This window comes from Medicago sativa, chromosome 7, assembly GCF_051527215.1.
Source record: "Medicago sativa cultivar Bolivia chromosome 7, Bolivia_mono, whole genome shotgun sequence".
Taxonomy (NCBI): Eukaryota; Viridiplantae; Streptophyta; class Magnoliopsida; order Fabales; family Fabaceae; genus Medicago; species Medicago sativa.
In genome coordinates, this window is record NC_140755.1 from 68,192,666 (window position 1) to 68,208,591 (window position 15,926).

The 15,926-nt window shown below is 36.9% G+C and overlaps 2 protein-coding genes and 1 non-coding gene across 3 annotated transcripts; 1 reads left to right on the forward strand and 2 right to left on the reverse strand.

The window, feature by feature from the left end:
- Positions 1–417: 417 nt before the first annotated feature.
- LOC146907975 (UPF0481 protein At3g47200-like) lies at positions 418–3,501 on the reverse strand. Its single transcript, XM_085724868.1, has 2 exons — positions 1,882–3,501; positions 418–772 (listed from the first exon to the last, which is right to left on the reverse strand). Exons 1-2 carry the CDS (start codon positions 3,360–3,362, stop codon positions 766–768), a joined length of 1,488 nt encoding a protein of 495 aa, XP_085580994.1. The 5' UTR covers positions 3,363–3,501; the 3' UTR covers positions 418–765.
- A 2,492-nt stretch (positions 3,502–5,993) lies between these two features.
- Positions 5,994–6,324, reverse strand: LOC146907976 (uncharacterized). Its single transcript, XM_085729203.1, has one exon. It carries the CDS (start codon positions 6,322–6,324, stop codon positions 6,025–6,027), a length of 300 nt encoding a protein of 99 aa, XP_085585329.1. The 3' UTR covers positions 5,994–6,024.
- Positions 6,325–13,272: 6,948 nt separating this feature from the next.
- On the forward strand, positions 13,273–13,379 carry LOC146907977 (small nucleolar RNA R71). The gene has a single exon (XR_015020808.1). It is a non-coding gene; the product is annotated as a small nucleolar RNA R71 (small nucleolar RNA).
- The last annotated feature ends 2,547 nt before the right edge of the window (positions 13,380–15,926 follow it).

A 15,926-nucleotide genomic window follows, 5' to 3' on the forward strand; every position in this document is an offset into this window, starting at 1 on the left:
GAGCATTGTATTCAGGTTACATGTGACATATTATGATTATTTGTTAGATGCTCTGATTGTGATAAAAGTATCTCATCACCGATCGTTTGTTTTCTTCTTTGTTGTCCCAATTTGCTTCTTTGCAGTCCCATTTTTGTCATTGATACATGGTTTCTCCCTCTCATAACATCTTCACCTTGCATCTTTGTTGTCCCTACTCAGCCAAGTGGTACAAAGTTTTTTTCATACTGCTCCCTACCATAACATTTTCTCTGTAAATCCAGTTACTCCTCTGTAACAAAATATCTCTCGATCAAGGTTGTAAAGAGGCGGGATAATGTGCATCTGATCTGAATTTGATTGAGGTCCTAACAATTTTGTGATTGTTCTTGCTGGTAGAAGTATGAAAAATTTGAAGTTAACGAAACAAGTATAAAATTATCACACTTAAGATACAAATACATATATTTTGTGTACAATTTTCACACGCGATAACATCCACTCTCAACTTTATTTAGAGTGTCTCAAGTTTTCTTGTATGTTTTAACATTCACACACACACACAATACAATGTGCTTGATGGATCAAATTTTATTAAATTAGATTGGATGATAGTGAATTGAAAGATCAAATTGTCACCCCTAAATACAATGTGCTCTCTATTACACAAATTATTATTTTTCTCCCAGCTACACTTGATGATCTCTAACCACTTTATAAAACCGGTACTTTTCTTCAAGATTTTCTTTTCATCTCTACCGCCAAAAATTTCCTCCTTCGCTAGAATTAGTTCCTGCATTATTGTTCCAAGCATAAAATTAACGAACAATTAAAATACCACACAAGGATGTCCCAAAAAATAATACTCCCTCCGGTCCTATTTACAAGAAACAATTTACTTTTTAGATACATTAAATAATTTATGTATTTGGTTTATGTTCTTGACTAGATACATACATTATTCAATGTATCTAAAAAGTCAACTTTCTCTTGTAAATAGGACCGGAGGGAGTAATACACAAGGAATTACAATATTTAAGTTTTGTTCTTAAATACTCTAAGTTCCCGTTTGGATTAGATTTATTTTGAGTTTATGCAAAACAACGTATACAAATAAATAAGTTTTTATCTTAATTTATAAATTCTTACTAACGAAAATTGTATCTTTATAAACTATTTTTTCATAAGCTATAATTACAAACTTATGAATAATACATAAAAACTTATTTATTTGCATAAGTTGTTTTACATAAGTTTAAAATAAGCCTAATCCAAACGGGCTCTAAATGAGAATCCGAACTCATGAATTCAAATTTATTGTGGTAAATAATGTTGTTGTCAAAACAGTAAACATATCTAAATCTAAACCGACTGTTGAATATAAATCTAATGACTCACATCTTGATTTTGGTAAATTACCAACCTAAAATCTTAGTTAGGGGCGAAAATATATATAGTCGGTCGAGTTAGAATTTGCAAGACATAAGTATTACATTAAGGGAAAAGCTACTTTTAGAGAGAAATGTCCAGCGAAATCATCCCGATGCATGTGGATAATTACCATCCTGCATCTTTTACTATTTTAGCCCACCCATCCACCGTGTATTCCACTTATTCCTTAGAATCCAACAGTTCAACTTTTTCGTGAAAAGCTCGTGACGGTTTTTGTAGCGACGAATAGCATCTCTCTTACATTAAACTTTGAAACTGACATGTAAATCAGAATAGAATTTTTCTAACAATACGACAATTAAAAAGGACGCGATATTAAAATTTTACTTAAATTTTTTATTTTTGTTCAAGTAATCTAATGGTTCGAACCCCCCCGCTCTGCATAAATTTTTACCCAAAATTTAGTGTAGGAATTACTGTTTTTTTTTTTAAGCAAAGTGTAGGACTTACTTGGGAAAATGATAGGCGACAATGGCATAACAAGTCTGAACAACAGCCAGAAGAGTTATCAACGTAGCAGCAAAGTTGTAACCACGCCTAAAAAATTTGTGAAGGTTGTAAATCCAATCTAAAATCCTGCTGAAATAGTGGCAAAGTAATGCAGGGGTTTCTAATATAGCATAATAGGATGATGAGTATGTGTTCAAGGCATGAAACATCTTGCTATACTCATTGTCAATGATGTCACGGTCAACTCCTTTTGCGATTGAATGAAAAAGAGCAGCCAGATCTCGATTACTCATGCCTAAATCGTTACGTATAACTCGTTGATCTATGAGCAATTGAACATCAGCTGTACAGCATATTAAATCACTGAAAAGCAAAGCAGAGGAAGTGAATAAGCTGCAACACTTTTCAGAATCAGCCGAAAAAGAAGAACTCTTCTTCCATTTCTTGTGATGCTCCCAAGCAATGAAATTCCGCCATTTTGATTCCATTGTCTCTGTAATAACCAATTCTGGAACAAGTAGTGTCCCATTGATGAATTTTAAATCAAAACTGAACATGTTTTTGACATGAGCAGAATAACCTAATGTCTTAAAAATACTCTGTGAGAAATGGAAACCAATCCCAGATGCGTAAAGCCTAGTCGCACATCGATTCAAATGTTTCATTGAACTTGTACCTCCTCCGACATCAATTTCAATCGATGCATGCTTTATTTCCTTATTATTCTCCACGATTTGAACATCATTCTCCGCATCAATACGAGCGGAAACAATTTCAAGTAAGTGAGGTCCATTGAAGTTGAGATTGAGTTGATCAATTTGGGGACGAAGGTCATAGCTATAGAAAGAGAGGGTTAGTTCTACGAGGTTTGAACTCCAATCAGAAATAATGTCCGACTCCCGATCATAAACACTTTCTACAAAAAGTTTGCGAAACAAAACATTTAGAATGTGAAATGGTATTTGATTCTCCACCATAAGCAAATCATTATAGACATGTTCCATGTAGATCAATGGTATTGCCGGAGAAGGGTACTTGTCCCGTGATGGTAGTTTTGAATCAAAGTCCCCTGAGTAGGAAATGAGAAGCTCTAACAAAAAACAACCATCAAAAACCATAACTGTAGCAAGATCATACTCGTCTAGTTTGACTTTGTCCATATAGCTTGCACGAACAATAGAATCTAATTCGAGAATAGCTTCCATGCAGGTGTCAAAACTTGATATTTCAACTGGTGATCGAGAAAGAAGATAAACCATACAACGCCATTTGATCTCTTCCATTGGCATTAGCTCTTTTCTTCCCATGTATCGAGTACCGATGGAGACAACTTTTGGTATGTAAGCATTCTCATTCAATTTTCGAAGTTCGTCTGGAACAACGGGAATGCTATATGGTTGAAGAAAATCATGAGATACAGCACCTACCAATGACATGGTATTTTGCTTCCATCTTTTGTGCTTATTGTTTTCTCCTTCCATGGCTTTCAATTAATCAACAGATAGATCTTTCACACTTCTAATGAAGATTGTAAAAATGAATAAAAGTTCACCAACAATGAAGACTCAGTCTGAACACCACGTCAAGTTGGAATAAATCCTTTCGTATGAAAGAAGCAATATTTGAAAATAGAAACTAATTTTAGAAAAATTATTTGGTACAGTGTGAATAAAACTTTGCATTTTTCAAAAATTTAGGACCATCCCACGTCCCCACCTAATAAATTATAATTTGAGGGTTGAATTTCAACTTCTTGCATATGTGAATGATGCAGATGATGCAAATATCTCACCACCCGTTTACATGTGTATAAATGCTCGAATTTTATATTAGTATTCTCCTTATAGATTAATTGCTTGAGGAACAGACTCTTTCTACGCGTTTTTTTTTTTTTTTTTTGACAAAACTCTTTCTACGCGTTGCCGTAATATAGGCACTGTATCTTCTAGAATCATCGAAGTCAATGCATACATTTGTCATTTTGTGAAATCATCGATTAAACAAAAACGAACTACAACTCATGACAAAAAAAAAAAAACACTCGGGCAACAATTAATAATTAATAAGTACTTTTATTCCATCGTTCACAAATCATATTTTAAAGGAAACATATAAATAAAGGGAGCTTCTACGGTGCAATCAGGAAACTGATTTTTTTGAGAAAGTTAATTTTGATTTTAATGTTTGATTCATTTTTAAATTGTTGATTACTGGTTAATGATCAATAATAATTCATCTAGTAATGCTTGCAACATCTTGGACTTACAAGTACTATTTTATCGTTGGAATCTTTAACAGAGTTGATGATATTATATGATAGTCTTAAATGTTACACTTTGTGGGTGTTACGCTTATAACAAGGTAGGATAAAATTAGATTAAGTGTAGTCTTGTTAATCTGATGAATTGATGATACTATGCGGACTGAACTTTTGATGTCATTGTACAAACAGTGAGGTGTTACTCATTACATTTTTTATGTTATAGTGTTAACTTCACCAAAAAAGTCATTCTTATGATTTCACCATAGAATTTTCCATAAATAAAATATGGAAAATGTTGTATATAAAGTGACAAGTTGAATCACGAAAGATTCACGACCTTTTACAATACTGCTGCATTTATTGTGTGCTGACATCATGTTTGGTAAGTGGGAGAATTTTTTTTGTTATCAAAGAAATTTGCAATTTGTGAAGCCTTCGCTGAATATTTTCTCGGGATATATAGCAAGAGGAATGCTTATTCTCGCGAAACCAATTCACGCGAAATCATCCCGAGCAGTTGTACTTGTTCTTTTGCAGAAACTCTCTTTTCAATCCCACCATCCATTTTTTCCGCTAAAAAAAGCGTCTAACGTGGTAAATACGTCGGGATGATTTCGCTATGATATAAATCGTGAGATATAACACTGCTGATATAGCAATCCCCACAAAATATTCAATCTAATGACTCGAAATCCTGCGGGATTGTAGGTTCCGTTCTATAAATACATACTAAAACCACTTAAATATGATATTATGAAAATAAAATTCTTTGATGTGTTTTGCGATTTATGTGGAGTTCTACATACTAAAACCACTTAAATATGATATTATGAAAATAAAATTCTTTGATGTGTTTTGCGATTTATGTGGAGTTCTTTATTTGTAGATGAACTTTGCAATTGAAATAGCACGTGTGGTAATTAATATTTGTGTTTGTTCACCTCTGTTCACAAAAGTTGATACTTCCAAAGGCACACCATTGGATTCTCACTTCTAACCGTATAAACACTATTATTTTGTGCTAATTTTTCAATATAGAACTTCCACTATTATTCAATTCACACACTCTAATTCAAAGTCTTAAGACTTCATGTTTGCTCTTTAATTTCCCACGAATTTCAATTAAAGTTTCAACATTGACTCTCTTCTGATGTGAAAACTGAAAAAAAGCATAAGAGATTAACGGTAATGTAGTTTGTCCAATTGTATTCATTCATTTATTGGACAACAGAGCGGCAACTCTAGTATTAGTATATGTAATGCTTATAGTTACATATAATAATGGGGTGTTTAAATACTAGAGGGTTGCTTTTTTGACATAGAATATTTCCTATTGACACATGGAAATGACCAAATTACCTCCACGGTAGTTAATGGCCGCTGATTAAAGCGCCGGTAGTTAACTGCCGCTGGACACTCAGCGGTAGTTAACTACCGCTAGATCTGATATTGGTCTTGTTCATGTCTGGACTTCTGTTGTTACTGTCATTTTCCTCTGCAGATGCCTTTTTCTCGTCTACCACTTCAACATCCATTGAATGAGAGCATTGGAAGACATCATTCAAGAACAGCCATCATTGCCAAATTGGAAGAACAGCCACAAGAAAAGCCTTCCAAACAGGAGCTCCAGGAGTACAACCCCATAGGCATACACACCACTTTTATCAGTCAATTTACCTGTAAAATAATTGAATTGGAGTCTATCAATTAATGTTTCATAATTCCATTTTTTTTGAATTGGTTATTTCTTATTGTTGTTTATGAAACTACCCATTATGATTTTGAAAAAAAAAAATTGATTTTTTTGAATTGGGTATTTTTTGTTGTTGCTTCTGGAAAAAAAAAAAAAAAAAAACCCAAATCCTTCTCTTTCATGGCTTTTACTTCATTAAAAACCAGATAAAAATAGTCATGTTAATCTCATAACTCAAGAACTTTGGATCCATCCCTTTGGTGGAAGTGTGCCGATGCCTCTTTGGCTTCTTGATGCCATTCTTGTGAGCCTTGTAAGACTGGTTGTGAGCAGTGTGAAAATATGATGTATAATTGATGCCAACATGGTAGTGTGAATTGAAGAAAAGCAACAAAGATGGAGAAGAAGAAAAGAAGACAGAGAAAGTGACATAAAATGAAAAGCAACAAAGATGGAGAAGAAGAAAAGAAGACAGAGAGAGTGACATAAAATGAATTCAGCGGTAGTTAACTACCGTTGGGTCCTCAACGGTAGTTAACTACCGCCAGGTCCTCAACGGTAGTTAACTACCGCTGGGGGCATTTTAGTATTTTCCATGTGTCAATAGGAAACTTTCATTGTCGGAAAAGCAATCCTCTAAATACTATGACCCTGTTCTGGACTGCTCAAAAGCTCATGCTTGCAACAGTCCAGGGCCCCACAACATAGGCCCAATTCAGATATTGGTCCAATTATTTGCATCACACCCCTCTTTGCGAGGGGGTGCTCACAGCAATCTGGAGCTCATGACTGCCTCCAACGATTGCAAGCTGTAACGCTCCGTTACAAATCCTGCATTCGTGACGGCCAAGCAACAACTACGAACGTGGTATTTACGACAACCTGCACTCCCCTCTATATGAGGGACTTTATACGGTCCTCAAAGGAATGATTCATTTCACCCTTAACACCCTTTTCTGATCATATGATGACTTGGGCGTTGGAGTGTCTGGTACACCACCTCCCTCCGTCCCAAGCTTATGAGACCAACAAACTCACCGCATTGGAAACCGCTCTGCTGATCAAGTAAGACCAGTGGCGCATATAAAAATTACACAAAAAAAACCCAAAAACATTCATACTTACAAAACGGATGACGGTGCATCCACCCAGTTAAGAAGCGAAGTTCCCTGCGTCAACTGCGATGGCTCTCCGTCTCCACTCGACACTCCTGGGGAGGAGACCCAACATCAGATACCACAATCGGTGGTTCCTCTCCGCAAGGCCCTAATGGTTGGTCCTCTATACCCTATTGAAGGAACGAGCTTTCTGGAAAATAAAATAAAATAAATCATGTCTGTTTTAGGCTACTCTCAGCTTCAGGTTCAGAGCATTGAAGCCCCTCACATTCTTGATATTTGATAGAGCCAAACCGCAAGTGCACGGCCTATCGAAGTAATAGTAGTAAGTAGAGTTATCGTTCCGCTAGGGAGTTGTTCAACTTAATTAACTTTTAATGAATGATTAGAGGAGAGAAAGTTAATAAAAGAGAGTTTGATTGCTGAAGGTAAAAACAATAATAATAAAGGGCCTTAGGATCATTGGTTCATCATAATGACTAATCCTTCACTAGACAAAACCTAAACATCTAATTTCATGATTTACACACTAATTTCTAAAGACCGGTTTCCCTTAGCCCCTCACCTTTCCGATGAAAGTCCAGTGAGAGTTTACTTCTAGTAACCAAGCCTATTTCACTGACATGATTACTAGAAGATGCATAGAGGATTGAAACTACTCTTTGTCTCAATAATTGCAAAGACTATTTCACTGTTTTGCAATTATTGTCTAGATTCACTTGTTCCAACATCAAGACTCCGCTCTCGCTTTATGAATTGATGTTTGGGATGATGGATTAACGATTATCAAACCCTCTGCTTTCGCTTCCACAGTTTGATAATTGTTAATCCACGTTAAGACGGTGAATCTAGATTAGAAATTAGGGTTACATAGAAATTAGGGTTTAGACATGTTTTGTTTAGGATTGAGTCATTAGACTCCCCAACAATCCCAAGACGAAGAAGTCTACTCACTCATGTTCATCGTAGACATGGGGGAAGAAGAGAGAAAATAACAGTAAAGTAAATTGCGAAGAAAGTAAAAGGGAAAATAAAGACTTTTATTAAAATAGCAATTGAAATAAACAAAGTAAAGGATGATTGTTTATGGTGGAGAGCTACTCTATTTATAGCTTTACATTCGACTTAGAAACTAAGCAACTAAAGGGATAAAACAGTAAAGCTGCAACAGGGTAACTTGGGCTTGAAGAAAAGCAGCAAAAGTGGATTCTGGGACGGGCACGGCCGTGCCACTGTTGGCACGGGCCGTGCCAAGCTTCTGACTTTGGGGGAACATATTTTTGTCCCGTATCTTCGTATTCTTGCGCTGTATTTGTTCCAGTCCTCTTTCTTTTGCTCCAAGGCACCTTCCACCATATATTTATTCCTAAAATAAAATAAAACACAATTTGAAGTAAAATATTCTAAACTAAAATAAAATGCAATAAAATAAAATCAAATCTAAAATAAAACTAAACTAAATAAGGCAATAAATAAGACTATCTATGACTCATCAAACTCCCCCACACTTGAATCTTTGCTTGTCCTCAAGCAAAAGGCAGCAAACATAGCAGCAACAAAAGATTTGATTATGGCAATATTAAGAACAAATGTCTCAAAAGAAAGGCTTTGCTTCAAGTACACTAATTACAATTTCAAATACTTCTCATGAACCTATTCTACCCAACATCAAGTCTCAAGTGAGTGTGTGTGTGTGCAGTCCAACCCTTTTCTTGCTCCTGTATAAGACAGATATTATGAGGAATAGGTTCTATCCTTAGTGCTAAAGTAACCGAGAAAAGTCCTTTCTTCATTTCATATAAGAGTGATGGGAATTTAAGTTAAGATTGAATTAATTTAACAATTAAGCACAAGGGGGCTGCAGATGCTTAGGGGCTATCTATCCTCGTAGGAAGTCTTCTCGGATGTAATTGTCCTTTCCCCCTAGATTCAAAATCACCCTAAGCAGTGCTGCAAAATTTTATTTGTTTCATCTCCGCGTAGGAAGTATTTTTGGATGTCATTGTCCTTTACCCCTAGCATTGATGAATTTGTTTCACTTTAAGCTCAAATTAAGGAGTCACCACCACAATTAGGAAGTTAGGATGTAATTGTCCTTTCCCCCACATGTTGGTGCCATTCTCCCGCCCCATTTATCATTAACAAATTAAAAAGAATGTAACAATTAAGAACAATTTGATTAATTTTCCCACACAAACTTATACTACTTTTACTCTTAAGACTTTAAAGGGTCTAAGTTAACACTAAAGATAGAACGTGTTCCTTAAAATACCTATTCATACATTTACTCAAGGATTGCAACCGGGTGCTTTTCTCATTGGAGAATTTTCACATTAAAACAAGATATGGGTATAGCAAGAACACAAGAAACATATGAAACTACTTTCATGTACAAGAAGCAACCTAAGGAAGAGACAAAACAAAAAATTTTCATTCCATTTCTATATTAAAAACAAGCTACTAGTCATGCCTCTTGCCCTAAAAACAAAACAAAAGAATAAAGTTCAAGGGAGTTTGGGAACACTACGACTCTAGACATTTTATTAGGCCCCCCCCCCCCCACACTTAGGGGAAGCATTGTCCTCAATGATTCAAAGAAAAAGAAATTAAAAAGAAGAAGAAGAAGAAAGAAAGAAAGAAGGAGTAGAAGAAGAGTAGGAGAAAGAGTGAAGAGAAAGGAAGAGAGGGAAGAGGAAAGCTCACAATTTATTGAGGTCCGTAAGGAGGACCTTGGAGTTGGAGGTGTTGCATCATCCGACGGAGCATCTCATTATTTTCATCATTGACACGGTTGCCCCTTTGAACTTCATTGCGAAGGCCGGAGATCTCAACACCTTGCCTTTGTTGCTCGGTGCTTATCCTCTCGATTTCATTGTGAATCCTTGTCCATCTTTGATTTTCATTAAGCTCACCGGCTTCATGGCCATGGTGCCCCTCTTGGTGCAAGTTAGCACCTTCTCCCTCATCATGGTGCAAGTTAGCACCTTCTCCCTCATCATCATCTTGCTCACCAAGAACCTGCACATCATTAACATACAACCAATTTTCTTCCACCTCGGTGGTAGTCCGAGATGGGTTAGGCAATAAAAACATGATTGGCACATTTAGCTTAAGTTGGTAATGAAGGGGTGGACGATGTTTGATGAAATTCATAGCAATAAGGGTTTCTATGTTAAGCCTATTGTTTCCCTCAATTGGTTTGATCCCCTCATCTTCACCTACTCCAAAACACCTAGCTATATATGTAATGATGCCACCCACCACTATGTCTCCTCTACCAGCCGGTCTAGTACCGACAAAGTCTAGGTAATCAATCAAATAAAAACAAGTATTGACGGGGTGGTCGTGGAGCACTGCCCATAGCATGAACAATTCGTCGGTTCTAGTGTTTCCTAGCTCGGTTCTACCCCAAATAGTGCAAGCCATTACCCTTTGGAGGTACCTAAGTACGGGGTTGTGGATGTTGCTAGCTTTGTTGGCTCTAGGAACATAGTTGGAAACGCCGGTGATACGTGTCCAAAAGGCAGTTGGGTCATAGTTATCCGGTTTTAGGCTAGGATCCCAATGATCATGAATATATCCTTCATTTGCAAAACCTAAGGCCTCACAAAAGTGCTGAAGTGACATGTCATAATCAATATTCATCAACCGAAAAACAACTTTATGGTTAGGGTTATCAAAATTCAACTTATCTTTAGTGAAAACAATTGAGCTTAAAAATTCATAAGTGAAGTTTTCATAACCCCGCATAGGTTTCAGCAAATTAGTCCAACCTAACTTTCCTATCAACCTAGAAACATCATCAAACAGCTCTAGCACATCTAAAGTATTGGGATCAGGATAACGAGAAGGATGCAAGTGTTTAGAGATTAGAATTTTATACCTGTCCCTTTGCTTGTTGTTTTTGAAGTTTATTCCATGATTCTTCACTTGTGCTTGCTTCTTTGGGGGAGGTCCTCCTTGAGAGCTTGCTGGTTCTTTACCACTTCTTCTTGAAGCCATTGACCCTTGTTGGAATTGGTTTTGAAGGTTTAGGGTTTGGGAGGATTTTTGGTGGAAAGGATTGGTTTAGGGTTGGGGTTGATGTTTAAGGAAGGTTTGTTGGTTTGGATGTGGAGATTTGGTTAAGGTTTTGTGGTGTTTGGGTTAGGTTGTGAAAGATTAGGGTTTTGGTGAATTATGGGTTTGGATGGATGCAAGATGTTTTTGATTGGTGGTTTTTGTTTTGGATGAAATTTGTGATTGATTGGTAAAAGAATTGAGTGAATTGGTTAAGAATTGAGGAAGATATGAGGGTTTGAAGGTTTGAAGGTTATGGAGGTTTAGAGAGAAGTTTGAAGGTAGAGAGAGGTTTGTGTTGGAGAATGAGGAAGAAGAAAGAAAAATTTGTATATATGGGCAACAAGAGGTCGGGCACGGCCGTGCCACCTATTGGCACGGGCCGTGCCATCTTTCTGACTTCATCCATCATTTTTTTGCTTCAAAACATGGCACGGCCATGCCATACCTAGCACGGGCCGTGCCTCTTCTCTGGTCCTGGGGCTTCAAAATTTTTCCATTTTTTCCGAATCAACTTGGACAATTACCTACAAAAACGCTTAAAACAAAGAAAAACAAAACAAAAGCAATTAAATGCGTGGGTTGCCTCCCACGAAGCGCTCTTTTAATGTCATTAGCTTGACGGTTAGAAAGAGTCCTTAGAATGGATCAAAGATATCATATTGTGTAGATGACGCTATAAAACGTTCTTTCACAACATGATCGTTAAGCATGCAACAAGAGTAAAGAGCGGGACCCTTCATAACATTTTCCAATTCAAAACCTACCATCTTATCACTCACTTGAAGGACTATCCTACCAAGTTTAACATCAATGAGAGCTCCCGCAGTTGCGAGGAAAGGTCTACCTAGGATTATAGGGACGTCATCGTCCTCTTCAATGTCAACGACTACAAAATCAGTGGGGATGTATATCCCCTCTATCTTAGCAGGTATGTCCTCGACAAATCCTACAAGTTTCATGGTAGAACGGTCAGCTAACTTTAATTCCATTTCGGTAGGTTTCAACTCTCCTATCCCTATCCTTTTAAGAAGAGACAAAGGCAGCAAACTAACGCTAGCTCCTAAGTCACATAAGGCTTTGTTTATGGTTTCATTCCCAATTTCACACGGTATGGCAAAGCTACCTGGATTTCTAAGCTTAGGGGGTGCTTCTTGGATGATTGCACTAGTTTCCTTAGCCAAGGCTATTGTCTCATTATGCTCTATAGCCCTTTTCTTTGAAAAAATTTCCTTTAAAAACTTGGCATATAGAGGCATCCTAGACAAAGCTTCAGCAAAGGGAAGTTTAATGCAAATCTTCCTAAGTATGTTAACAAATTTTTCAAACTTACCCTCTAGTTTAAGCTTTTCAGGATTTAAGGGGGGTGGAGTTTTGTTTTCTTCAAGTGGTTTTCTTCTTCTATCACAACTTTATCACCTAAGGGCTTGACATTTTCTTTCCCAATGTTTTTAACCTTAGCAAAAGTTTCGCCTAACTTACTACCCCCAAAAGATATGACATTAACTTGGGCTTTGGGATTGGCTTCGGTTTGACCAGGAAAGACTCCCGGTGTTTGGGAAGAGGTAGCCACTTGTTGGGCTATTTGGGCGATTTGAGTTTCAAGCATTTTAGAGTGAGTAGCAATAGAATCAACCTTGGTATTGAGCTTGGAAAGAGAATCATTCAGAAATCCAGTTTGGTTTTTAAGTTCTTGAAGTTGTTTGTTTTGGTTGGCAATAGAGTTTTCCAACAAAATTTCCAAATTGGATTTTTGAGTGAATCTTTGGTTGTTTGCATAACCGGGTGGTGCTACTTGTCCATAGGGATTTTGGTTTTTATAAAAATTTTGATTTTGTCGCTTCCCTTGGTTGTATTGAGCATAATTCATTTGCTCAACACCATTAATAGCACTACCTAGTTGGCAATCAACACCTGCATGACCAGTTATACCACATATTTCACAAGAAGGAGTAGAAACAGAATTGATAGCACTAACATTGAGTTTTTCAAGTTTTTCAGTTAGTGTATCAATTTTAGAAGCAAGGTGGTCATAGTTAGTGACTTCGTGTATACCTGCCTCCTTTTTGGAGGGTGAAGAACTAGTGATGGCTCTCTCGTCGGTCCACTTGTAGTGATTTTGAGCCATGTCTTCGATCAAGGCATACGCCTCCGTGTAATTCTTGTTCATAAGTGCTCCACCTGCAGCTGCATCAACAGACATCTTAGTGGTATAAGACAAGCCATTATAAAAAGTGTGGACTATAAGCCACTTCTCTAGGCCATGGTGGGGACAAAGTCTTAGCATTTCTTTGAAACGCTCCCACGCCTCATAGAGAGATTCCCCATCTTTTTGGTTGAACCGCGTGATTTGGTCTCTAAGTTTAGCGGTTTTAGATGGTGGAAAGAAACGGGCAAGGAATGCTTGCCTCATCTGATCCCATGAAGTAATGGAACCGACTTCGAGGGAATGGAACCAAGCGCTAGCTCTATCCCTTAAGGAAAAGGGAAAGAGATGAAGTCTTACGGCTTCTTGGTTCTCCTTCATGGTTCCACTAATTCGTAGGAAAATAGAGATGTGAAGATTGGGATCCTTAGTGGGGGATCCCGAGAATTGGTTTTGCTGCACCAAGTTAAGTAGGGCAGGCTTAATTTCAAAATTTTCATCCTCAACCGTTGGGTACACAATAACAGCTTGTGCCTCAGCCGTAGACGGCGTTGCATACTCTTTGAGAGTGCGATTGGCCATGGCGGTGTTATTTGTGCTGCTCTCCTTCTTCTATGTAAGAACCTTTCGATCTCGGGTATGAATACCGCTTGATTTCTAGTTCTTCGCATAAAAGGTCGAGAACCCAAGAAGTTAACGACAACAGAAAAATAAAAATTTAAAATAAAAAGAAAAGAGAAAGAAGAAGAGAGAATTCTAATCACTAAGAAATAGCTAATTAAATTAGTTAACTCCCCGGCAACGGCGCCAAAAACTTGATAGAGCCAAACCGCAAGTGCACGGCCTATCGAAGTAATAGTAGTAAGTAGAGTTATCGTTCCGCTAGGGAGTTGTTCAACTTAATTAACTTTTAATGAATGATTAGAGGAGAGAGAGTTAATAAAAGAGAGTTTGATTGCTGAAGGTAAAAACAATAATAATAAAGGGCCTTAGGATCATTGGTTCATCATAATGACTAATCCTTCACTAGACAAAACCTAAACATCTAATTTCATGATTTACACACTAATTTCTAAAGACCGGTTTCCCTTAGCCCCTCACCTTTCCGATGAAAGTCCAGTGAGAGTTTACTTCTAGTAACCAAGCCTATTTCATTGACATGATTACTAGAAGATGCATAGAGGATTGAAACTACTCTTTGTCTCAATAATTGCAAAGACTATTTCACTGTTTTGCAATTATTGTCTAGATTCACTTTTTCCAACATCAAGACTCCGCTTTCGCTTTATGAATTGATGTTTGGGATGATGGATTAACCATTATCAAACCCTCCGCTTTCGCTTCCACAGTTTGATAATTGTTAATCCACGTTAAGACGGTGAATCTAGATTAGAAATTAGGGTTACATAGAAATTAGGGTTTAGACATGTTTTGTATAGGATTGAGTCATTAGACTCCCCAACAATCCCAAGACGAAGAAGTCTACTCACTCATGTTCATCGTAGACATGGGGGAAGAAGAGAGAAAATAACAGTAAAGTAAATTGCGAAGAAAGTAAAAGGGAAAATAAAGACTTTTATTAAAATAGCAATTGAAATAAACAAAGTAAAGGATGATTATTTATGGTGGAGAGCTACTCTATTTATAGCTTTACATTCGACTTAGAAACTAAGCAACTAAAGGGATAAAACAGTAAAGCTGCAACAGGGTAACTTGGGCTTGAAGAAAAGCAGCAAAAGTGGATTCTGGGACGGGCACGGCCGTGCCACATGTTGGCACGGGCCGTGCCAAGCTTCTGACTTTGGGGGAACATATTTTTGTCCCGTATCTTCGTATTCTTGCGCTGTATTTGTTCCAGTCCTCTTTCTTTTGCTCCAAGGCACCTTCCACCATATATTTATTCCTAAAATAAAATAAAACACAATTTGAAGTAAAATATTCTAAACTAAAATAAAATGCAATAAAATAAAATCAAATCTAAAATAAAACTAAACTAAATAAGGCAATAAATAAGACTATCTATGACTCATCAATATTGTCCACTTTTTTGTTAACGAGAAAGGTGAGAGGCAAAGCTAAACAGAGGGTTGCATTTACCAGGTAATAGAAACTTAGAAAAAATTTAGTTGCTTGACTATTGTAGCCCAGACACTTCAAATTGGAGGCATATTTTGGTGTTAACATTCAATAATTTCAGTTTCTCAAATTATTGTCTATGCCTAGTGTTTGTGTAAGTGCTTTACAATCAGTTAGTTACAATCCATTTAATAGATCATGTATTCATTTTCAAAATGTTTTCAATCAATTTAATATTTTGTTAGCTCATTTCATACAATTGGGTTTTGATCCAAATACTTGGATGGGTAACACCAGGAAGATCCTGCGACTGCGAGGACATAACCGATACTCAGCAACAACATATGGTAAAGCATAAACTGAAGCGCTATGCTTTCATACAATTGGTCTTTCTTGCTTCAATTTGGTGTTTAAGAGTTTAAGTGGACGTTTTTTAGGAAACAAAGGAAAATGAATAAAAGTGAATTCTTATTGATGATAGAAATGATTACAACTGATATATATACAAGCATCTTAGTGCATGATAGTCTAAAGTGTACAAACAGTAGAGTATAAGAACCCTAATATCAGTTACTTGCGCAGCAAGAAATAGCAAAACTAAGTGATGTGATTAGTATCTTCATCACTATGTAATAGCTTTGCAATATAATGGTAAGCACTTGGACTTGGATCATATTCCTGAAGAAGTAG

Coding starts and splice junctions, on each gene's coding strand:
- LOC146907975 (XM_085724868.1), bottom strand. CDS start 3,362: ATGGAAGGAGAAAACAATAAGCACAAAAGATGGAAGCAAAATACCATG.
- LOC146907976 (XM_085729203.1), bottom strand. CDS start 6,324: ATGTCACTCTCTCTGTCTTCTTTTCTTCTTCTCCATCTTTGTTGCTTT.